The sequence below is a fragment of the Danaus plexippus genome, chromosome 5 (assembly GCF_018135715.1).
Source record: "Danaus plexippus chromosome 5, MEX_DaPlex, whole genome shotgun sequence".
In the NCBI taxonomy this organism is placed as follows: Eukaryota; Metazoa; Arthropoda; class Insecta; order Lepidoptera; family Nymphalidae; genus Danaus; species Danaus plexippus.
Window position 1 is genome coordinate 4,538,922 of NC_083539.1, and position 25,969 is coordinate 4,564,890.

At 29.5% G+C, this 25,969-nt stretch overlaps 1 protein-coding gene across 1 annotated transcript; it reads left to right on the top strand.

Annotated features, from left to right (window-relative positions):
* The first annotated feature begins 1,379 nt into the window (after positions 1-1,379).
* LOC116769081 (immunoglobulin superfamily DCC subclass member 4-like) lies at positions 1,380-7,524 on the top strand. The gene is made up of 17 exons (XM_061529411.1): positions 1,380-1,680; positions 2,267-2,459; positions 2,807-2,910; positions 3,275-3,428; positions 3,499-3,703; positions 3,781-3,967; positions 4,048-4,172; positions 4,288-4,422; positions 4,499-4,696; positions 4,776-5,079; positions 5,165-5,280; positions 5,381-5,592; positions 5,687-5,847; positions 5,921-6,049; positions 6,122-6,273; positions 6,346-6,797; positions 6,869-7,524. Exons 1-17 carry the CDS (start codon positions 1,587-1,589, stop codon positions 6,948-6,950), a joined length of 3,003 nt encoding a protein of 1,000 aa, XP_061385395.1. The 5' UTR covers positions 1,380-1,586; the 3' UTR covers positions 6,951-7,524.
* The last annotated feature ends 18,445 nt before the right edge of the window (positions 7,525-25,969 follow it).

Consider the following 25,969-nt stretch of genomic DNA (forward strand, 5'->3'; position numbering starts at 1 on the left):
AGGTATAGAATTGCGATATTTATTTCCTTTTATCGGTGAATAATGCTATCTAAGATAAATAAATTATATATATCTATAATAAAAATCCTTTAAAATAAGAATTTGGATAACAGAGGACATAATATAATACCTAAATCAATACTTATCAGTAGGCATGTTGTTCTTGACTTTTATTTATTTTAAATGGTTAATTGAATAACTTTCCACTTGTGCCAAAATACTTGAGAAGACTCTTTCAAAATTAATATATTACATTAATATTTCGTTTGATTAAGCAAAAGTAATATTGCAATCACTGCAGAGGTGCTAATTTACGCTCCCGGAAAACAGGTAGCAGGAAACGTGACTTGCTTGCTGAAAACCAATTGACATGTCCCAACCGATGCAAGACAAATGAAATTGCTATTTGTATGAGCAGAATTTCATTATATATAAGTTTCGTATTAGGTATTCGCGGTATGTAGACGTATGGGAGAAGATTTTGATATGCATAAGTATATACATATATGTATATATCATGTCTAATCATACTTATATTATTTATAAAAGTGTGTCGGTATGTAAGTTATTCACGATATAAGTGCTTGACGGATTTAGATAAAATCAAGAATAACAAAACGGAACTTGAGGCCAGAGATGCTGTGAGTAACACTTATTTCTATTGCATTTGTTAACACAAACATTTATTTTATTTTTAATAAATAAGTTGCATTTTTTTTTATTGATCTTTATTTTTATGTGTTTTATATTTTTTTCGTAGATGTATCCATTTCCAATATAAGCTGAATGAAGTAAACAAAAATATTTTTTTAAACTAAAGATCCTAAAAACCGTCGTATAACAAAATTCATGACTCGCGGGTATCTAGCATGCAATTGACACGTTCTGGGACACGAGGGGATCTCTTTTTGTTGATAATGGATTAGTTTTGTAAAACGTAATGAATAAAAAATCTCAAATTTGTTTGTATCAGATATATATAATCACTATTGGTGTATCTTTTATCATATACAAATAATTCTTTCAAAAATCGATTTCTTTAATTAATTTTATGTATATACTTCCTTATGGGCCCGTCAAATTGTCAGATTTTATATGTAGCGCACGATACACTGATATATAATATGTTGTGATATTTAATTACTTGAATTGAATAATGACAATTTTATAGAACAATATAGACTTGAGTTTTACTGCCATTTAAAATGTATACGGAGCTATTTAACCATCATAAATTTAATTTAATTGAACAATCAAATATACCAATCGAGCCTATGTTTACACGCATCTTATCCGCTGATCCTCAAAGCTTCGCGAAAGCGCTACTGAGTCGGCGCGAAATCACATGGAGAGTGGGGGGGCAGTAACCTTTACAACGTCTGACGGGGAGGTTGTGTCACATTTGACTCTGTATACATCGCGATGTTCAAATAAACTATCAATATACATTGCGAACTTTTTTATGGTACAGATATGCATCATGATCACCTCCTTAATTGAGTCGGGTTGCATGTACGGGTCTTGTATGTAAATAAATAATTAGTGACTATGTGTGGAGTGCAAAGTGTCGATAAGTAGTGTCAAGTATGGTCGCGAGAACAATTAAAAGAGATAAACGTGCATGGAACCAGTTTAAGTTTGTCCTTTTGCATCTTTTGTTCACTTTTCATGCGACAAAAGGTTGGTAATACATTTGTTTTACTACATATTATAGTAATGACTTATTTTATAATATTTCCTTAAATAATGCTACTAATCTTACAATTATAATAAATTATATGTCTTCGTAGAATCTATATTATACATAGTTGAGTCTAATAATTTTCAAATATTTATCCTAGTTAACATTAATGCTTTTTTATAAGAGATTTTATAAAAGAAAATATTTCTTTATGGCCAGAAGCAGTTACATACAAAAGACTTTTATAATATTTAATATTTTTATCATACACCAAAACCCCTTTCATTCCAGTCGAAGTCCTAATTCCGAACAGCATCAGTAAACGGATATTGTTATTTTATAATTCAATCATAGCCATTTCCTTTCCACATTTATTGTTTCATGTACTTCAATGGGTACATTATTTAGTTTAACTGCAATCTATTATCCAAGTACACACAGCTCTCGTGGTTTTTTAATTTATGTGAAAATGTTTTAATAGGAACTTTTATTATTCTATATATCGTTTATTAAAAATTTTTCGTTTAAAAATAATGAGTCTTATAGTAATAATAATAATAACTATCTATTTACATTTCTAAAAAGCCCAAAGCCGGGCACCCAGGATAAAGGAGCATCCATCAGATACAATAGTTGGTAGAAGTGAACCTGCAACCTTACGGTGTGTGGCTGAAGGTAAACCCAAGCCCACAATCCAATGGTATAAGGATGGCGTTCCACTTGCACCAACCGATCATCCCCATAGAGTTCTTCTTGAAGATGGACTATTATTTCTCAGGTAGGCTAAAGTAATTAATATAATTTTTTTTATAAATTTATAAAATACTTTTAGAGAATTACGCATTGCAAAAAATCTGAAGAATGGACAAGAATAAAAAAAATCAGCATTAAAAACAACCCTATGTTTGTGAAGCTAACAAATCGAATATTTGTGACAAAATATTTGTTGAGTCTTTGTGACCAAACTTCCTGTTGTTTGAATCCGAATGATAGAAATGAGAAAATACTTAAAAATGAAGTGTATATCCGACGGTATATCCGAGATATAAATAAGATTCTTTAGGATTTCACCTTTCCAAACACCCTAAAGACTTATCTCCCCTTTATGATGCCATTTCCTTTTAGGGTTATGCGTAGTAAGAAGGAAAGCGACGATGGTGTATACTGGTGTGTCGCTCGTAACACCGTCGGGGAAGCGGTTAGCAAGAACGCCACCTTAACAATTGCTGGTATGAAATGCTAAATTAACTAATCGTCATTCACACAGTTTTTAATCAATTTAACACTTTAGTTTTTCTTAAACACCTTTTAATCATTATTATGACATTATGAATTATTATTAATTTTAGTTTATACTTAAGATAACTTTTAAGACTCTAGTACTTTAATTTTATGCATTGTGAAGCTAAAATTCTCAAGAGACAATTCAAAATTAATTTAAAATAACAGTTTTATACCCTCGTTTTAACGGCAACTTCCACGATTCTCTGTACAATAAACTTAAAGGAACTATTTATTTTAATTAACTACTGCAAAGCTTTTGAATTTTCGTATAATTATAATATTTATAACAAAAAAATTACTTTACTTCAGTCTTACGCGATGAGTTTAGAAATGAACCTAGAGATGTTAAAGTAGCCAGTGGCGAAGCAGCGTTACTTGAATGCTCTGCTCCCCGAGGAGTTCCTGAACCATCTGTTCATTGGACAAAAGATGGGCATAGTTTAGATATAGAAGTTAATGGAAGGTAAAAAATCTAAGCATTGAGGTAGTATCATTTCATTGTCATAATACTATAGGCAAAAATTTTATTACAGAGTCACTATTATAGATGGAGGTAGTTTAAAATTTTTAGAAACTATAGCTTCAGATAGCGGTGTATACAGATGTATTGCATCGAATGTTGCCGGAGAGAGGCAATCACGACCAGCGACATTACTCGTATTACGAAGACCACATTTTCTTGTGAAACCTAATAATATAACGGCTTTGATAGGACAGAACATCGAGTTTCATTGTCAAGTAAGAAAATACATAGTTATGTGTGTATCTATTAAAACATTATGTTTTAATTTCTAATTATCATTGATTACTTTTAGGCCTCACCCGAGTCAGATGTATCTGTAACGTGGTCAAGGGATAGAGGTTCATTATCTCTGTATGCGATAATACGAAGGGGTTCGTTAAGAATAGATAGGGTAGTAGCGTCGGACGGAGGTACTTACACATGCCGAGCTGAGAGTCAAGCAGGTTTTAGTGTTGCTACAGCAACCCTCACAGTACATTGTTAGTATTTAAATAAAAAATATTAAATTTAATGTAATTATATTGCAAGAAACATTATGTAATAGATTAATGGGTTGCAGCTTTACCACAATTTACGAGGGTACCATCAGATCAAACTGCTTGGGAAGGCGAATCAGTTTCATTTCCCTGTGAAGCTGAAGGCACACCAAAACCTGTAGTATTTTGGACGATGGAAGGTTCTCAGGTTCGACTTAAATATTATATAAATTGAGACATACTATACAAAATACTTGAAATTGCTGCATATATTTTTTTAAAGACTATTTTATGAATTAGTATTTACCCGTTTTATTCTACAGGAATTAGTATTTCCAAATTCAGAACACGCTACCGGGTCTCTTTATTTAGATCGAGTCTCAACACAACATGCAGGCAGATTGACTTGCGTAGCAGTTAGTGCTGCAGGAAGCACTTTACATACTGCAACTCTACAGGTGAATATATAATTGATGATGAATATTTATGGCTTAAAATACAAATTTAATTTATAAACATATAATAATTTCTTAGGTATTAAGACGAGAAGCAAATTCATTTAATAGTAACTCTGAATCGTCATCTCCATATCCTGAATTAAATAAACCACAAAATCATCCCCCCATGACTCAATATGAGCTTGTTCAGGCCCGTCGTTATTTACAACAAGATGTCTTAGTTTTAAGAAGAGTCGAGGGGATATCTTCGACAACTTTGAAAATAGTTTGGGATGTAAGTTATTTTTTTATTTAAATTAATTAATGTTATACATACCTAATAAAGTATGTGTGTAACTATATTATCATTTTAGGTTTTAACGGATTACAATGAATATTTAGAAGGAGTAAAAATTTGGTTTAATGGTACTTCCTTGAATCGACAGCAAGCAATTGATGTACACAACACACAACAAAATAATAATTCTTTAGAAAGTTTTATTGAATTAACAAAGTACGACAATTTTTCTATGACTACTGTTCATAATAGTGGCTCATCCAGCCATTTATTAACAGGGTTGATACCTTATGCTCAGTATAACATATTTTTGATGCCCTTTTACAAATTATTGTTAGGTAAACCGTCTAACATGAAAAGTGGTGTTACGGAAGAAGATGGTACGTATGATATTTATAACTCTAAATATATTTAATGATATAATAAGTGCGAAGCTTAGTATGTTTTAAAAATAACCTGTTTTAGTCCCTTCGGCATCTCCACAAAATATTTCCGCTGGTGTTATTAATGCTACATCAGCTTGGATCCGATGGGATCCACCGCCTGTTCACACATGGAACGGGGATCTATCTGGTTACTTGGTAGGTTTTTGTACCAAACTTAATTACATTCTGTAGGTAATTTTGTCTTTTTTTAATATGTTTTGAGCATAATTACCCAATGACACAACTATTGCAACAGATCGAAGTACGAGTAGGCGCTGGTAGCAACGGCCGAGTGGTAGGTCAGATGTCATTAGGTGCTCGCACTCGGGCAGCGGCAGCTAGCTCCCTGCGAGCCGGTGGACGGTATAGCGCTCGAGCTGCCGCTGTCACGCGCCGCGGTCACGGGCCTTTTAGTGCCCCTGCGCATATACACATGCTTCCCACGCACTCACCGAGACATTACGTTCAGTAAGATATTTTTAAATTATTTTTTCGATAATTATTGCTTATTAATTTCCCCTTCTCATAAAACCATTATCGTTTAACTGTCACATTGTTTCAGAACTGAACCTGCGACCGACAAGGCGATATTATCAATGTTTCAGGAAACTTGGTTATTAGTGTTAAGCATAATCATATTAGCGATAATAGTTACAGGTGCCAGTGTTTTTATTTATTTACGACGGAGACAAATAAAACAAAGGAAAAATCATAACTCAGCTGGTTTGTACAATATTACTGGAATGCATTTTTTTTATCAATAGTTTATTTTTATTATTGCCTTCCCCTCTAATAGGTACTCCCATAACGAACACCCAATGTTTGTTAGGCAAAGAAGCAGTTTGGCTTCGCGAGAGACCTTTATACGAAGACTCAACCGAACCCCGAATAGAAATATTAAACTGTCACCAAAGCTTATTACACAGTAAGTATCAAAATAAAAGGAGATTACTAAAGTTTATTCATAAATAAATATTATTATATATGATATGTTCAGGCGGTCATACAATTGGCACAATGGCCATGGAAGCTGAATATAGTCTTCCACAACACACAAGTGCCTTAAATATGATGGCACAAGAAGATACGAGACGACACGCTCCAGAACCTTATGCGTCTAGCGCTATTTATACTGAATTACACTATCAGGTAGGTTCACTAATAGTAAACTAAAAAAATATTTATGAGGACCATTTCATTAGGCTATAAGTAAAATTTTAGGACCATACAGACGCGGAGGATTCATGCATAAAGTGTGCTGTGAGTCCAGAATCTTACGACAATAGTATGGTTAGATCGTTTGCAGACAGTAATCAATATTCCAATGAAGAATGTTCCACGTGTTGTCGTAGTAGTAGTTCAACATTGACTAAAGATTACAGTGATATGACGAAATGTGGAAACGAAGTTGATGACGTACAAGATTTATCTTTAGATGAATGTCCATCTTGTAAGACAACACAGTCAAGATCATCTAGTCACCATGAAGGTAATAAAGAATGGACGGCCATAGCTGATGTTGAGTACGACTATCCTCAATGGCAATGGTTAGGAAGAGAAAATAGCTTTAGACAAATGACTCAAAATTCTAAACATTCGAGTCAAAGTCGACGAAGCGACCAAAACTGTAGAATGAATTTATGTGATATTCTACCACCGCCTCCATACGAAAGGTACAAACGTTATATAATTTATTTGAAGGAAATAAAAATAATAATATATTAAGACATATATATTCTTACAGGGAAACAACGTACAGGGAAATGCATGCATTTACTAACAATTCTGGAGCGTCCGGTTGTTCTGGACATTCGTACCGAAGTTAGTTAATTAAACGATATGTATTATAGATTTAAACAAGCAATACTAATTTAGGAACATGTACATAAACAATGTAAAAAAAGGTTGTCAAAATTTTACGATAAGAGATTTATCACACCACTTTAAAGGTATTATTGTGAAACTGAATTCATTGAAACTAATTAATCTGCCTCGTCAATTTTAATACAGATTTGGGCCTAAAAATATATAAAAATATCATATCATGAATTATTTAAAATAACCTCAAAGCGGTGAGATATATTCTCAAGGTTGTAGTGTTGTGGACGTGTTTACAGATAGACTGCCATATTACGTAATTTAGTAGTAATACATAGGTTTCATCTTTCTCTAGAGACTGTGATATAGTATAATTTTAATTGATATTATTTTGTAAATACTTTGGAATATTTGATACTATATACAATTTTACCTTGATCATATTTATTGCATGTACGTGGTAAAGTTTCGAAACAAACATAAATTATATAATTAATCACATTCGTAGAATTTTGTACTGAACCCTGGTTCTAGGAGCATTATTTTGATTTGTATATTATGATTAAAGTAATATAACTTAAATTTTCGTCTTATTTTACTTTACTTATATAAAAACTAATAAAAAGATTTTTTCAAAGTTTTATCATAACTGATATTGTCAATAAATGAAGTAATAGCAGGAACAAATTAAATAATAGCTTTCAAACAATAAATTACCCACGCAAGTACTCATTTACGAGTAATCAAAGCATTTGAAGAGGCACTAAAGTCACAAATAGCTCGTTGATGGTATTGGAGTTGTTCAACACATTTTATTTGGCACAAACGTTTACAAAATATTCCTAAACATTTCCCATATAAATGAAATTGTGAAATTTAAATGGCTTTGTGTTAAGTTTTCTATATTATTTATAAATAGAGGCTTTTATTTTTAAATGCTACATATGTTCCTGTCATCTCAAATATTTTAATATTCTACGAACAAATTCAATTGCTATTATATCATCGTTGAATTTATAAATTATTTGTGCCAATTATAATTTGTATACACAATCTGCATATTATTTAAAACAAAACAAAGTTTCATAACAATTAAAGCCTTAATCGTCTTGCCTCGTAAATGTAGGTGGGTTTTGCAGACAGCCTCCTAACATAGGGAGTTACCATGGTAACGAGTCCCTACTACACCCTTGTTATTAATACCAGTAATAATTAAACTTGATTGCATTTCACACCAGGTGTTGGATGATGCCTCTTGTCAGGAGACGGCGTGACCCCCTGTCAGTCCCAATTGCAATTTGAAGAGCAATTACACGGGACTAATAAGTCTAACATAATTATGAAGGTCATTTATTACCGTCTACTCAATATTTTATTATTTCAAAAATAGTTTTACTTTAACAAATCATTCGTCATAAATTGTTTAACCATGTTAATCTGAAGATACCATAGTGTCCGTCTTTTTTTCTTTTTATTTAAACATTTTTTTGATTTATCACCAAAAGAGCTTTCATATTGTTATTTACAATTCAATCATCATGCCCTTTAACAAAAACGTCAGGGCGTTCAATCTTCTGGAATTCAGTTTTCTTTGATTTCTTATTTCTATATTAATCAAGTCACCCCATCTGCAATTTTCAAAAGAGCTTCGATTGAGGGTTTCTTCGTCTTTAGGTCGAGGTGTTATAAAAATACGAGACTAGTATGGATGGTTGGTATTTTAGACTTTATGAATTCTTGTTTTTATATTTTATTATATAGGTAGAAGAAAGGTACTATACCTCACAAACAACATTCTTCGATTAGCCATTAATAAGTTTTAATTGATACTAAATCAATGTTACTGGTGAAAGTCACGAATTATGAGAAATAATTACAAAAATTCACGAAAAGTCAGAAGTGGAGGGTGCATGAATTACCCATAACGCAGCGGCTGAAAGTACTTTCAGACCCATAACTCGTATTCCTTCGTCCGGGGTTCCGTATAATATTTATAGGTATAGATAAGGCCTACAGATGGCGTTTTCCTTCCCCTAATACTTGTTGAGTTATGGTTTCCAATTTCCAGTTCCACGCTTCAGGTAGGAGGTGTGTCTCTTGTGGGTTCTAGAAACTTCGATGGAATTTCATTTGATAAATGATTTCGTGAGAGTTATACATCCTTACGACTATTTCTTCTAGCACACATATGAGGAAATCGCCTCATTTAATATAATAGGTATTGATGGTGTAAACATCTTTTATTATTAAAAACATATAAATGGCCCATGGCATTAGTCACGGGTGAAAGAAATCAACACAAAATTATGACATCGGGGTCGGAGACTCAGCGGGAGTCACGCAATGGCGCCTGTTTTGGTGATTTATTCAACTATAACCGTGAGTAATACAACTAATGATTAATCAGTATCCATTTTGTCTTTATAACACCTTATAGAAAAAAAAGCAGTCAGAACTAGTTAAAGGATAGAGAAATATAAAACATTAAGTCTTGCAGCACGTTTTTTATTTTATAAAATTTATAATAATGTGGTTCAATAAAACTAATACGTTAACAATAATAAAACTGGCAGTTTAGCTTTTATTATCCTAAGCGGTATAGTTTTTATTGTTTTATGGAAAGTCAAGAAAAACTATCAGATAGATATTAAATACACAGTTAAACTTTAATATATAGTACAATATGAAAATGAAGGCTTAAAATTATAGTCATTTTATAATTACTAACAGTTACTACTTCCAAGCCAGTTTAAAAACTAATGGCAATTTGTTAAAAAATCTAATCAAAAATCAGATACAAATGCGAGTAACATTTAATTGGTACGGTGTTAAAGACTAAGATCTAATTTTAATTATAAGAGAAGATAAGTGACAGATAGGATTCTAGATAAATTATTACAATTTGGTTTATATCTGTATTATAAATCTTGATTAATTCAGATTTTTTCTTTTAATTTTTTTTTAATCTTAATATCTAGAAAATGTCTTGTAGAATGTGATAACAAGATACATTTAAAATTAATTTAATACTCATTAGCATTGAAACTACAGCCGAGATTATATAGTGAAAATTCCTTATCTGACTTTAGGTTTCCATGTGTTTACAAATACAGATAAAAAATAATATATTAAGTAAATTGTAGTATTACGCAACAAACCAATCAACTATAAATAATTATAATATAATTACATATTTCCTTTTATTCATTAGCAATATCAACAAGTTAAGATATTACTTACCAATGAAAATTTTAATACAACGTAGTCTACATAATGCATGCTTGAATTGAACTTTTTTCGTACTGTTTTTTTCTGAACAAAACTTTATCGTAGAATAGAGTTGAAAAGCTTATTTGTATTGTTTCACCGATAAAAGAACTCAGACTATAGAATTGAAAAGTTCGAACGCTATATAAAAATCCAAGACCAATGTTAAAAAACAAACTTGAATGAAATAAATACTTTCTTTGAAGCATTGAATAACGGTATTCAATTTCTCAATGTTGTATAGATGAAACGCTACTGATGTATCATAGTATAATGAGATGCTTTAATTATTTATTAAATGTTAGTTTTACGCCTACGCCCTAAAGATGTTGTGCGATATGAAAACTGGCAATTAAATTGACGTAGAAAAACCACCATAAAATTAGCTTATTAAAATAAATGAGCAAACATTTAGACATCGTTGTTGTGATTAATCCACAATTTATTGACGATCCCATCGCGCAACTTTTAATGTTATGCAATCAACTTTAATGCCGCACTATTTCTTTTATAGATGCTTTGAAATTGTCATGGGTTTTATGTTTAAAATTTATTTAACGTCTCACAATATTACTAGAAAGTTATTTTTGTTAACTTAATTATTATCAAGAGTACATATAGTGGAAACAATTAGCATATCATTGCAAAAAAATATATATTATATCACAAAGAAAACTTAATGTAAATTTAAGAAAACTTATTAAAGAGAACAACAAAAGCTGTCCTTTTATAGCGTTTTATCAATTATTCAAAAGTTCATTAACAGAAATCGTGCTCAAGAACAGTTATGAATATAATCTCATTAAAGAGACAAAACATTCCTATTCATGTTATCGATTCCAATCATTACAAATTCACCGTGAAACTTGTGGAATTAGCCGCCGCAAAGGCCCCTTTATCTACAGCCATATTTTTAAGTAAATTACAAATAGGTACGGGGTACGGCCATCAGTTGCCGTGCGTGTTATCGCGACAAGGGGATCGCGAATACGATGTCTGTACACATATTAAGAACAAGTTTTTTATGATAATATAAGATCGAATTGAATGATATTTGAGATCCGTTAATACAAAATGTACGATATCATACATCTAATGATTGTTAATATTAGACGGCAAAAAAAAAACTCAATATAAAATCCTTTTAACTGTTTTGCTCAAACGAAAACAAATCCAATAGTACACGATCTAATCTCTTTTGTTCTTACTTATAACGCCAACGAATATACCCAATACTCTCATTATGAATTAGAAAAATATTATTAAGGGATTTGAAATGTAATGACATTTCAATATAAAAAAATAAGCCACACTATAAGCAATAATATAAACAGATTTGTTTAATTTCTGGGATACGAAAATAATTAAAAAGAAGTCCTGAATAATATGCTTTATAATAGTTGAATATCGCCTTAGTGTGTACGCAGAGGCGTCGGAAACAAATTTTTTCGTCTAGTCTCCCCGTCGCATTTACGGCATTTCCTAGTTGAATATTTTTCCTTTAATAGTGTTAATATTACCAACATTCTGAATTGCTATAGACATGACATTTCAACCTACAAAAAATGAGGTGTTTCTAAATCGTCTGTATATTTTTATGAATGTTCACTCCTTAACCTCTTTGTATGACCTACGATTATCGTTAAAAATTTTTCATTCGCAAAGATTGTTGTTCTAATTTTTTCTTATAATCTAGTGAAGTGATTAAAGAATCTTTTATCTCATCACCAACTATTCTGATGCCATTTTGACGTTATCAAGAATTTATTCATATCTTTAAGAAATATCGTAGGATTATAATATTATTTTTTTACTGCTAAGACCCTATGAAAACTATACATTTTAAATAGCAGTCCTTTTTATGGATGTTATAACTTTTTTAGGACAAATTATAAATCTCCTGTCTTTACACGTACACCAATATAAGTATCTAATCAGACTCTCAGTTTGAAGTTGTTTCCAAGAAACATTAAAACGATATGTCCCACGTCTATGAATAAAACGACGTAGTTCTTAAAAAGACTCCTTATAAGATTTCTTTTTCCTTTGTGAGATCAAGAAATAAAAATCAAATGCGACCGCTTTTCTCGATCGTGTTTGTTTGTATTGTCAGTTTGCTCTGAGGAGAACCAACTGCTGTTGGCATAAGCAATGTATGCTACACGCCGGGTGGTCTTTATCATTTTAATGTACACAAACTACAATATAATGCTAAAATACAAAATCAACAATGGAACCATAAGAAACAAAAGGTGAAATAAACCATGCGTATTTTACTATAATTCTAGAAATGAGATGAAAAAAATGTCTACGATAGCATAGCGAATTTTTTTTTCTTATTTAACTTTCACAACTTGTGGTCAAATTTCTTAGTTAAATTTCAATTCATTTAAATTTGTTACGTATAGTTATATTCTCCTTCTCTGAATCGATTAAATAAATCTATATAGGTATTAAAATTAAAAAACAAAATATTAAATCATTATCGTAGCAGTCAAAGATCAATCAGAATAACATTATATAAACTAGAATTGTTCTTTGATTTCGTTATTTTCATAACATTGCGTCAATTTGATTATATTCTAGAATTAATGCTGTCACTTTTATCTTTATAGTCATAGATTGTTAAAGTGCGAAGTGAGAAAGCAATAATATTAATGATTTTATTGCTCTCCACGCAGTTCATATAATTTGCTTCGTTTGAAGTGAGCGGCCAATCTTAAGCAAGAAATTACGGACGCGTCAAATCAAATAAATTACAAAGTTAACGATATACGTATAAATATTTATAGATGAGCACATTCGGTTATTTTACAAACACTCGATGAGTAATGGCGCATGTTTAGTGTTTGTCTCTGTTTTATGGTAAGTCGAAATAGATGTACCATACAGGAACCGCTGGAGTATGTGCATAGCGGTGCTCGTCGATGCCGTCATGATGGTAATAGACTTCTAAAATATGTATATAAATATTTTAGTCGATCGTAAAAGCCGCTTGGATATACCGTTCAATACGTCATCGCACGATCATTGAACGTTATGTCTTATTGGGTGATGACATGCAGAATAAATTGTGCGCACGACTCTGATCTCACAAAAGGCTCGGCATGTTACAAAGACAGGCTTAATTTGTAAGTCTTATTATTAGAGGTTGTAAGGTTTATTATCGTTCGATTGTGTTATAAATATATCGTGTTGCATGCAATAAGGGGCAGGTGTTTCATCTAGGGTCTGTCGGATCTTCAGACGCATTGGCGCCCTGCTGTGAGTGTGAAGCGAATGCCTTTTACTCGATAACTCTTTAACGCAATGTTATTAGCTTATGATGCATCGATGTATTAACTTATTTAAATGCAAACCAGTAGAATGTTTAAATACTTTATAAAAATTCCTTATCTACGAACCCTCTTCGATATTTTTATAATCGAAAACAAGAAAAAGATTCATATGTTGTTTACTTGATGCCAACATAGATAAACAAGATAAAATGTTCTCTGAGTACATATAATATATTAGTTTTATTAAATTTATACACAGAAAAATACTAGTAAAAATATTCGTTCGCTTACGTATTTAGATTGAAAAAGATGAAACAAAAAAGGAAGATTTGTGTTTATTTAAAATCTTTAGTTAATGTAATATTTAGAAGTTTTATTTGTCGAGAAAGAAGCACCTCCGCCTCGCGTCAAAAAGATAAAAATGTTTAATGTCAGTTTGAAAGACAAATGAGATATATAACAAAGAATTCAAACTATCATATCAATCAATAGCTATAACTTTGACATAAACATACAAAAAGCACAAACTCATTTGCATGTCAATATCGTCGGCTAATCCAAATTCCAACAGTAGTTCCAAGAGTGTTAATATTTATAATATATATATAAAAAACTATAAAGCTCCCCAGTTAAAGTTAATTAAAATGTCCCGGAAAGAACGACCATTACCGGGGATGAAAAAGCGATTTCCCTCGACGGGTTTTAAAGGAATCGAGTAGTCTCAAGACTATTTTAGTGAGGGTTTAAATTAACTACTGGCCTTTTGAATTATTCTCTTTCAGAATCACTTAAAGCGATTATTTGAAACTGAAAGTGAAATATTTTTATTATTTCGCGTTTAAATTTAAATTAAATTTTCCATGACAGCCTGTTAGTATTGGTTTTTATAAAAATTATGCAAAATCTGTTTTGTACATCAACTAATAGACTATGATGAGAGAAAATAAATGATTTCTGAAACATTAAAAAATATTTTTTTGGGATTAAGTTATAGATTAATGAAGCTGTTATATAATTTTCATCCAGCTCGTCTCCCGAGATTGCCCCAGTTTTTTGTAATTAACGCCTTTTCCTTATCAACAGGGTACTAGCGGAAGTTTCCTTCATTAAAGTAAAATTACAGGCGTTTCGGCCCTTGGGATTTGGAAATTATGGAATAAGGGATACGGTCTGGTCTCTAATGGTCTTGTCGGTAGTTACGGCCAGCCGATTACTGTTTATATTATGTACAAACTTGGCTTAATCCCTTATTCAGATAGGTATATACATACATATATGTATATTCCTTAGAATGAAATTAATGCTTTTATTTTATCTAATACATGTATATATATATATACTGTAGGTAGTGGCACATAATGATTTTTTATATAAATAAATATTTTATCTAATATTATTAACGAAAATTCCTAGGGATTTTAGTTTAGTTTTCCATCAAAACTGTTAATAAAATTGAGTGTTTGATATATTCACACATATTGCAATAAAAAAATATTTATTAGCCTTTTACAATACGGCGTTCTAGAGATTCTGAAGTCAATATCTCTGTCTTCATTGCTCATCCGGATGCCACATGTGACACTAATTGTACAGGCCTCGTTATCTTAATAAGTCATTAATTATAATAATCAAAGATGTATTCTTGGCAATTGTGTATAAATAGCGTTTTAAGTATTTATGTAGGAATCCTTTTACTGGTTATCAGCATATTATATTTTATTGGGGACTTAAATAATTATTATTGAATAATTACAATTAGTGGTATCGGTAATATAAAAACCTTTTCCCTTCTACTATAAAATTAACAATCTTCATATATTAGATTATATAAATGTATAGGAATATTTTTATTTCTTTAAAGAAAATTCTAATCTTACCCATTTTAGTAGAGGCCTTTATAAGGTTTCAACGCTGTGAAAAATCGGTCCATTATGTGAGGTGGGAGGGTCTGACTCGTATTTCAAAACAACACATTATTGTTTTCTTCTCCTTCTATTTTATGGTTAAAACCGTTATAAATTTAGAAGGTATGGGTAGACTGTTCAACGTATTCTTTTAGGAATTTATGCTACATTTTAGTTGGTAAAAAATGTTAGTTACGATTTGTAGTGAGGAAAATATAAATAAATAAATTTTTAGTACACGTCCAATATTGTAAATATCGAATAAACCTTTCTTACCAAAGTCTCCAGGATAGAAATCTGCTTTTGTCTTCCAGCAATGAGCGATAATGGGGTAAATTAAAAGCCCGAGGGAAATAAAGTACGGATGAAATGAAATTCCAGTTTATTCTTTATTTAGGCTGTGGCTGGTAGACCTAAAATCGTATTGACTTTTAACGACTTAAGTAGCAGCTTTTACTTTATATCAACTGTCTTTTTTTTCTTCAAAATTCTATCAATCGGATCACATCTTAGGCATAGCTTAATGATTAGCTGGAAAATATAGGACGGTTTGGACTCGTTTGATCACAGATCCTTATGAAAATAGATTGCATTTGTTCACTCGTAAAAAGAGTTAACGTTTGGTGCATGGACATAATGACCATTGACTTTGAATCTTCAAATGTGAATAAGTAATATCATGCTTTCATAAATATGTCTTAAGTCTTTTTCATGATATATAAATAAACTAGTATTGTATTGTATGATAAAACGCATTGTTTTGCCTGAAAACGATAATAAAGAAATAAACCTCATTCCACTTATAACACGTAGTTCAAGGGGACGAATCAATTTATTATTTTTTCTTATTTACTTATTTTTGCTTATTTACATTATTAATACCAAAAGAGTCTTTTCTTCATTGTGAAAGCCTTTTATAGTGAGGTACGCACAATATGGAATCATGTTAATTATTAATTAAACTTTAAAAAATTCAATTTTCCATAGTTTTTTAAGTATATCAGAATAGTTACTGCTGTGACTCAATTTTACAATATTTTTATGAATACAGGGATGTTAATAAATAAAAAATATATTAATATTAAATAAAAGAAAATTATTAGCAATAAGAATTCAATATAAATACATTACTATGTAAATAAATACAATACATCTTTTTAAATAGATATTTTGAATGTATCTTCGCATAGTATTTACCACTATGGTAATATCGTGGTAATTAACAGGTAAAACTCATATGTGTAAAATGAACAGAGCAACTACTTTTTCAATCGTAAATTAACATCTACATATAGCTATCCAATCAGCTCGCGGCCGTAAAACAGAATAAGATTAAAACTACGCGTAGTACAAATGAGGCGAGTAAAATTATTTTTACGATTCTCTCTCTCAATTAGAGTGAGCACCGACATAAAGTGTCAGTGTTATTTAAATTTACTGTTCCAATTAGACGCGCCATCATCAGTGATGAAACCGTACCGTGTCATGTAAAGTTTGCCTTATTAAGTGTTCTGTAATTAAAATTTATGGGGTTCGATGTTATACAATAACATCTCAATTTTAAGCTCTTAAGATCGTTCAAACTTATTTGAGAAAGGGATGTATGTATGTATGTTATGTATGGTATATTGGAGTTTCAACTTAAGCATTATTATTCTTAAATCTATTAAATCTATTAAATAAAAATATGATTTATATATTTAGTGTTGAAATAAGTGTAATGTTAAAACGAGATCCAAAATTATTATTACTTTTATGATATGTGTGTTATGGTAGTTGAGTATGGTAGTTGAAATAATGGAGTACTTTAATACCAACGAGTTTTGCCATAAAAGAAAATAAACAATAACTCAAGGCGGTAGATATCGTGACATAAAAGCGTCTGTAGAAAACGTATATCTCATAAAGTTAGTTGGCGAGCAATCCCTGGCATCCACAATGTAGCGAATTTTGGCATTCGAGACAAGAACAATCCGGTTAATAGAATGAGTTTTTTAGTTGGAGCAGATTGTATTTTGTAATTTACACGTCTTGAAATGAATGCTTTTGCGATATTTCTTAATTTTTTTTCTGTCTGGCTGCAAGAAAAAATGTTCGTGCATTTATCAAATACCTACGGGTTTGCGACTTATTTTAAAACCTAATACTATTGATTTTATAATGGTTATGAAACAGTTAATTATATGAGAATATTTTTATTTATGTTATTATAGCGAATAATAAAAGTGAAGGAAGAAAGATTTATATTCAAAATAACATTCCACTTTCTTCAAAACATTTTTGTAAGTGAAGATAGTGTATCAACAAAATGCAAATATTTTTTTCTGCATACGAGACATAGATCAGATGATAGATGAATCTGAGTTTGAGAGAAAACTCGTTTCACAAAAAGGTTTGGACTGCATGATGTTGTCATTGGATGACAGCCAAATCAAGACGCATTGCAGAAATACCTTACTTGCTTGGTTAAAACGCGTATTTTTTTATATTTCGAAACAAATTGTAATACCTCAATAAGAAATAAGAAAATTAAAGAATCAAATCTTAAAGATTTTAGATTTAAGAATTAAGAACGGAAGTTGCTGAGAAAAGTAAGTTTATTTCACTTTTTATAGATATGATTTGATAAATATTTTTTATTTATTTCATAAATATATTTATCTATTAAAAACAAATATCAAAAATAATGACTTACTTGAATTTGCATAAGTAATTTATTTATTTATATATTTATGGGAAAACATACAGCTTATATTAAAATAAATTATTTCGGTAGGGTAAAAACAATTTGCCAGAACAGTTTTCACAGTTATTTTGACATGGAGTGTATTGTATCTTACATTAGAAATAATACTAATAATAAAAAACAATAAATATAGCAAGAACATTAACAGCAAGGAGTATCAAACATAAAATTTACTACTATAATAATTTATAAAGAAAACAAAACAAAAATAAAAAAATAAATTTATATATACAATAATAATGATAAAAAGAAGTACAACTGAATCTTATTTTACATTACATTATTAAGGATTGATTTCTTTAAGCTACAAGTTAACTTAGACATATTCGGATTAAAAATTTCAATACAAATGAATAAATTTATTACAGGATCTGACGAGAAAACGATTTTTAATCCTGTATACTCGTACGCTAGGATGTATTCTAGCATTAAGAAAATTTTGTTAACTCTTTTAATTAATGTTAACCTCAATTCCCAATAACTCTATTTTATTGTATTTTTATATTGTTCTATTTTTTTTGGTTTGTTAATACTAATGTACATATTTCAAATAAAGAACTTTTATTCATATCCTATTAGGTTAGGATTATAGGAATAAAACTTCTGCCTGTTATTGGTTTAGTATAAAATTTTGTAAATACAAAATTTTTGGCAGGATATAAAATCACGAAATAAAATAAATCTTATATTTTTCATAACTTTATATACTGCTGTTTCTTTACACAAACAAAAATAGTTTTTTTTATTATTGACCAGGCAACATGAAATACAGCTCCATTCCCGGGAATTGATAAAGTGGTGTTCGTTTGCGCACCGTAATATCATTTTCCATGTTTTTCTTTCATTGTCGATGTAGACACAATAAAAACACGCTAGCTCGTTAATCGCAAAGAGTTGCCGGCTCCGTAATTAACTTTACAGAGAACAGAGATTTACGTGGGACCTCGGGTACAATTAAATTTGCATAGGAAATTGCACAGAAGCTAAGAATAAGTTAGCCGAGTATGAAACTAAATTTTATGGTGCTCAGCCAGGCAATATTGCCAGTTACTGTCAACACTCTTTTATAAATTCTCTAACTAACGAAAATAATGGGAGCTTACTTTTTGTTAAGCACAATTGGTAAAAACGATATCTTATAACATTGAATCAGATTAAAATTATAATATTTTTTTAAAATAATTTTAGTATTTAGACACACTGAAGACTAAAAATGTTAAATCATTTAATATTCGATTTATAAGTATATTGATTAAATTCTATCCAAATTACTTTTATAAAAATAATTCCATTCACTTGTTTCAGTTATACAATCTTTTTGTGCTATAATAAAAACTAACATCAAACAAAGACAGTAAGTACACTTGTAAATAATTTGAAACATTTCAATTGTTAAGACAGAAGAAAGAACTTCCAAACTAGACGAGCTTATCTTTGAACTAACTAAAGAAATAACGCAGCGAACGTCTGCTTTATGCTCTGAGCTGCATATTTTTCTTATTTTACGATGTTTTGAATTTACTCCAGTACCGAGAAAACTTACATTTTCCGTATTCCTGTAACATCAACGATTTTCATACCGCTTTCAATTGACTTCAAAACGAGGGAACCATTGTGTGTTTTGTGCAATGAAGGTGTTTTATTCTTCTACCGGTCGTTACATTATTATTTATTAGCTCTTAAAAACTTTTATACACAAAATATAAAATGATACTAAAAGTAACTGAAAAATAATAATTTCTCGTAAAACAAGTTTTCGTCTAAGAACACCTTTCAAGTAATGTTAAAAGTTTCGGTTTCTCAATATTTAAATCAAAAAACACTCCCTAGATGCAAAAAAGTTGTAACTCGATCAAATGTAAAATTAATTTAAACTTTGGTTTTATACACTTTATATAGCTAGTTATCTAAAAATAGTTTAAAATCAATACAACGTGTGCGTGTATATAGAGCATTTATTTCGGTTATTGTAGGAAAAACATTTTTTTTTAATTGTGTTTAATTTCATTCCACTTAATTAAATTATACTAAACTATTATCGTTCTTTCAACTGATAAAAAGAAAAATACACGCGAAGAAATAATTTATTCAAATTAAAAGCCACCGTCTGAATTAAAAGTACAATTAGAGAAAAATTGAAATTGACTTTAAGTCGACTGTAAAATAAAGCTCATTTTAAAAAGGAAACGCTTTTAAACCTCGCTCAGTAAGACCGTTAACTTAATCGAGCTTTTTATATGACAAGTTTGTAGGTACATTAAGTTATATTAATTTAAAATAAATTATGTATTTATTTTCAAAAATAAATGACCAAAACAATGGCATAGATATGTAAGTAGGTCTAAATTACTATTTCTTGTAACAAAAGGAAATTGTCATTAAATGTAAAGGGTTACTGGAAAGACTAAAAGTTTATGTACAAAAAGTCCAACATCCTTTAAGTTTATAGAACGCTAAGAGGTGACATTTTAGGAAAGCGTAAAATTTTGGACCCTTTAATTTGCATAGAAAGCGAGTGTCGGCATCAATGGACAAAAAGGGTCCAGAAACGTTGTTGAAAATCTAAGGAAAAGTGACGCTATATAGTTTGACTAATAAACATAATTTTTCATTATACCTTAATAGTTTTCTACATTTTGTTTGAAATTAATTTATATATTTACTTGTTTAGTTTTAGTTTTCTTAAAATATGATTGGAAATAAAATTATATTCAAAAAACTCATAGTAAGTTTTGAACGTAAATCAATATAAGTTGATTCTTAAACTAATAATCAATCGAAATTGAGGTTAAAGCTTTTGATTTAAAACAAGCAGAGGTATAAATAACCACGAAAACAAATATTGGTAATAATTCTCTGCATTCTAAGATTACAATATACAATCGAAGTTATAAATATTCATGAGGACTGATTGTGAAATGTAGACGGCGTTTTATTATATCGCTATTTGTATTGTACTAGTGTATGTCCGCTACTTTGTTAGCGTGGGTTAAACTATAGAATTAACATAAAACAAAAAATAACGACGCAGACGCGACATATTTCAAATATTAACTTTTTTAGAATATGTTGCTTACAAAAACGTATGTACTTAAGTCCTCCAAGTTGTTAAGGAATAAGATTTCTGTAATAATATTTCGATAAATAAATTGTTTATTCATACGAATACATAATACATAATACATTTTGAATTTTTAATTTCACATTAACCGTCTTAGTTGAAAATACATCAGAAATTCAAAAGAACTCGGTCACGAATGTTTACGTTCCATAATATATAAAAATAGCATAGAAATTTTCTTATGCTATGGGAGCCGCATTAAGTATTGATTATATTCTGTTTTTTTAATATTTATTTTTACAGCGTTAATACTAACACGTTATTTATGAAAGTTTCAACAGACAGACTGACAATCTAATACGAGTTTTAATAATAAGGTCCCATTTTACGGTTTTAGTGTTAAACCCTTTTTTTATATGTATGTGTTTGTGATATTTGGCTTTTAGACACACTAAATGTAAAGAGAAGAAAACTCATAAATCCATCAATAAAATAACCAAGCACGTGACTACAAAACGGAAACGAAAAGAGATGTGAATATTTACAATTCTGTTTTATAGCTTTGTGTGAAACAAAAGATATGACATGATTTACTTCAGTGTCTTATTATTATTATATATTTAAGCATAATTCAGATATAGGAATACAATATGTTTCATTTATTAAGATAAATTTCAAATATGTTTATTTGTTCCTCCATAATATAAAATTATTTAAAAAATTCATTGAACTTTCACTTTAGACTAAATATTGCACTACAATTTATAAGCGTACATTGCTAATGTAAATATTCAGAAGGTTATTTTTCACGATTTGAAAAATACATGCGTACATAATTAAAGAAAACATTATTTACCTTACCCTTATATTTACAACCTAGAAAGAGGACCATAAATTTATGAGGCTCTACGAGGCCTTGTCCGACCCTAAATAATTAGGCAATTACTTTTCTTTATTATATGATAAGATAATAGTAATAAATGGTTACTGGTTAGATAATAACTTTATGGCCTCTAAAAGAAAACTTTTCTTATCTATGGATTTTACCTCTTCTATAAATACCTGATAAGATAGTTTTACAAAAATTTCATTAATGTGAAAGAATAACTTTATTTGAGATCTTTATAGTTACCTATGAAATTAATATTAGTAAGTATTCAATGTCTATCAAAAATATGTCGTTTTACTATGTACTATTTTAAAGATATATAAAACTATGCATTTATTTTTACCATTAATCTTTTGAAATCATTTCACCACGAGATAAAAATAAGCAAACAAATACTTTTTTCAACAACAGTAAAAGCGGGACGCCGTTTCAAAGAAAAATAAAATAATAGGAAAATATATTTACGTTTCAGTTCGCGAGTTGTAAATTATTCCGTGACGGGAAATCGTGCGGAAAATTTGCAATTTAGAAGTAAAAGGGGAATGCCAATAAGCCATCGATTATGTAGATGCAAGCCTTTTGTGCAATGCAGAATTATCTAGCAGTCTGTGCGGCTCTTTGGAACGATTTGTCAGGATATTTTCAAATTTTCCAGTTCCACGCTGAAAGACTATCTATCTACCTTTATTTATTAAGTGCAGTCGTTTCAATTCTTTCATTTCCACAAAGAGTCCGTTGATCCTATAGATTCCCAATTTATTTTAGGTGCTTATAACAACGTCTTTAAGACAATATACTTACTATTTATTAGATAATAAATAAAGAATAATAAAATGTAAGTTGCATAAATTTGTTTAGTATTTTTCTATATTCAAAAGTCTTCAAAATATTTAAAAAAATTACACACCCGGACTAGTAGAAAAGTAAAAAGTGTCAGAGTAACTAGCTAACGAAAACGTTTTTATCATTGACTATTGTAGTTGCCGCGGCACGTGGAAGTTTGTAATCATGAAACCTTATGCATATTCTTAAATATTGATCTACTGAAGTTTTATTAGAATAAATATACAATCAATAAAATATCTGAACCGAGAAGAAAGTTTTTAAAAGTTTAGAACACAAAAAAATTAAGTAAATTTGATGAAAATTTTTTAAAACAATTTTTTTTTAATAAAAAAATGGATGGTTAACGATTTAAGGAACTACATGTATGTATAGTAACTTCACAGAACGATTAAAGCCAACCAAAACATAGGAGTCATAGTCGAGTATGCCATTGCAGATCATTCCATATTATAAACAGGTCACGGTTTTTTACAATGTTTTTATATAATATAATCTCAGTTATATTATTTAATAATAAAAAAAATTGCTTCATTACATTAAGATTTAAATTGATTTGTTCGTTTTGTAAACATTACGAACAGCTCCACTTCTTAGCGATTCAATACACTTCCATTAGGTCACCTGATTAAAAAGTACAAGTACAAAATATACAAAAATATGAAAAATATAAGATATTTTTGTATTATTATATCATATATTTTTTTTATATATAATTCTAATAAAGCTTATAATTTTCAAAACATTTTTTTAATGTTTGATTATAAAAAATGCGAATTCAAAATTTGGTATTAAATCAAATTTATTATATTGATAGTGTGTTATTTTATTAGAGACTGTTCGTATCTTATATAAATAACGTTACTCATTGGAATCAATGATTTAAACCCATATATTATTGGTCAAGAATTCTACATAAAAAATATGAACAAATTGTTGTAAAGCAAAATATTGTTGTTTAATTAATTAATATTTACTAGTTTAAATATAATTAAATTAGATTTCAAGATTTCATACCATACATACCTATATTATAGAAGGCATAGCTTCGATAATATGTTGTTATTATGTAAAAATGTATTTCTAACTTTATTTATTAGACGTTAATGTTTCATTCGACTTAGTTTCCAATCAGCTGTGGTTAAACAAACAAAATATATTCATGATCTTTTGGCAGTGTGTTCGTAACACGACACTATTCAGTAGACTGTTTGTGCTGTAACCGAATATGGCGCATTAGTCGGCTTGTTTTGTCTCCATTATCTTTACTTTGATGCCAACTAGGGTGCATGTGGTCTAATGTATAGAATCAGAATGTTCTTATTACGTTTGTTTTGCTGTTTGTAGGTTATTACCCTTTGTATTCACTTTTTATTCATAAGCAGCTTAAAGATTTGATTTACATTTATTTTAATTTACCTTATAGATATAAATATGAAAAAGTTTAGTATTATTTTTTATCATTTTAGTGTACTATAAAAGGTTCGCTACAAACTATATAGATATGTATTTTGTTAAAATCAATTGTGTATATATTTTTTTTATTACCTATCGAGAGTTGATTTGTATTTACACAAAAACTTTTTAAATGTGTTAATTATTACTGACAGTATACCAGGATATAAAAAATCTTTTGTTTTTTTATGTCTACCTTTGAATATCTCAGCCTGTTTCGGAATAGTTTATTTAGTAACAGGACATTCACCCAAAAATATAAATGTTTGAACGGTAACATGTTATTGACTATAAAATAAATATTTATAGCAGTATAGATATTTATATAGTATATAAATCTCTCCAATAAACATACATAATAAGACAAGAAATAAAAAAGAGTTTGAAGTATGGAATTATTTAGGCAATAGATGTGATCAAACGTTAGATTGCTAAAAAATTTGTGATTAAAAAAAGTCTACATTAAGTTATAAAAATGTAAATTAACAAAAGGATCATTTTTTCTAAAATTTTATTAAAACAAATTTCGTTACAGCTCCATAAAATAAGTGCAATGAGTCTCTATAACTTTTTTGTGAGGCCTAAAAAGTTTGTCTTCATAGTAATTACTTTACTTTATTACACTTGCCTAGTATAGTATGGAATGTACAAATCGATAGTAAGTTATCGCAATATCTAAATCATACATCGTTGTTATGTAAATAACAATTAAATATCGAGTCGTTTATCATTGTCACCGAACGCATTACTGTATGTAGGTGAGTAGGCCCCCCAGTAAAGCTTCGTATATACATAAAAAAAAATTCGTTCACCTGCCTTGTATTAATCAATTCTTAGAATTTTAAAATTTTGATACATTTATCTTTTCAATTTCTATGCATTTAATATACGATTTATGGGTTTAGAGCTTAACAATATATTATTAAATTTACTAAATGGCTCTAAAATATTCCTGGTAATTTTTTTACACTTCAACTATTTTGTTGCTCAATAAATACATAAACTTATTCTTTACCCTGTACTCGGCTTTATAGCTAATTTTATGATACATACTAGCGTTTTAATAAGCTGCACAAGGATATTTTAGGTAGGAAATTGCGTTGTTACATCGTATCATTAATCACTGGTACAATACATGTCAAGCCACTCGTGGCTCAAGGGGCACAAGTTTCCTGTATAATGACAAAATAAATCGAAATTTATAAAATAAGGAAAACATTTGCTATGAAGAAAGCATTCTTTGAACAAAAAAAAATATATTTTTTTGATATATTAATCAGATATATTTTATCTGTTTAGTTTTATAATTAAGCTCTGGTTCTCCTATTGCAGTATTCTTCTATTAATTTTTGTTATGGTAAAACATGTTATTTAAAATAACTTGTAAAATAAGTTTTTGAAATAAAACCACTTGGTAAGTAAGTATTAGTAAAATGTAAGTATACATTGTGAATTACCCTAGAAATATTATGCAATGAAAATAGCCAGATTTCTTGTATTCTCTGCAACTGTTCTTACAGTTTAAGTCTGATACTAATTAACTATAATGATGATTATCGAGTCCCATATATTTTAGATATTTTT

Excerpts from the sequence above, each read along its gene's own strand:
- LOC116769081 (XM_061529411.1), top strand. The coding sequence starts at position 1,587 with ATGGTCGCGAGAACAATTAAAAGAGATAAACGTGCATGGAACCAGTTT. Across the intron at positions 3,429-3,498 it reads GATATAGAAGTTAATGGAAG|AGTCACTATTATAGATGGAG; the intron begins GTAAAAAATCTA and ends ATTTTATTACAG. Across the intron at positions 5,848-5,920 it reads GAAAAATCATAACTCAGCTG|GTACTCCCATAACGAACACC; the intron begins GTTTGTACAATA and ends CCCCTCTAATAG.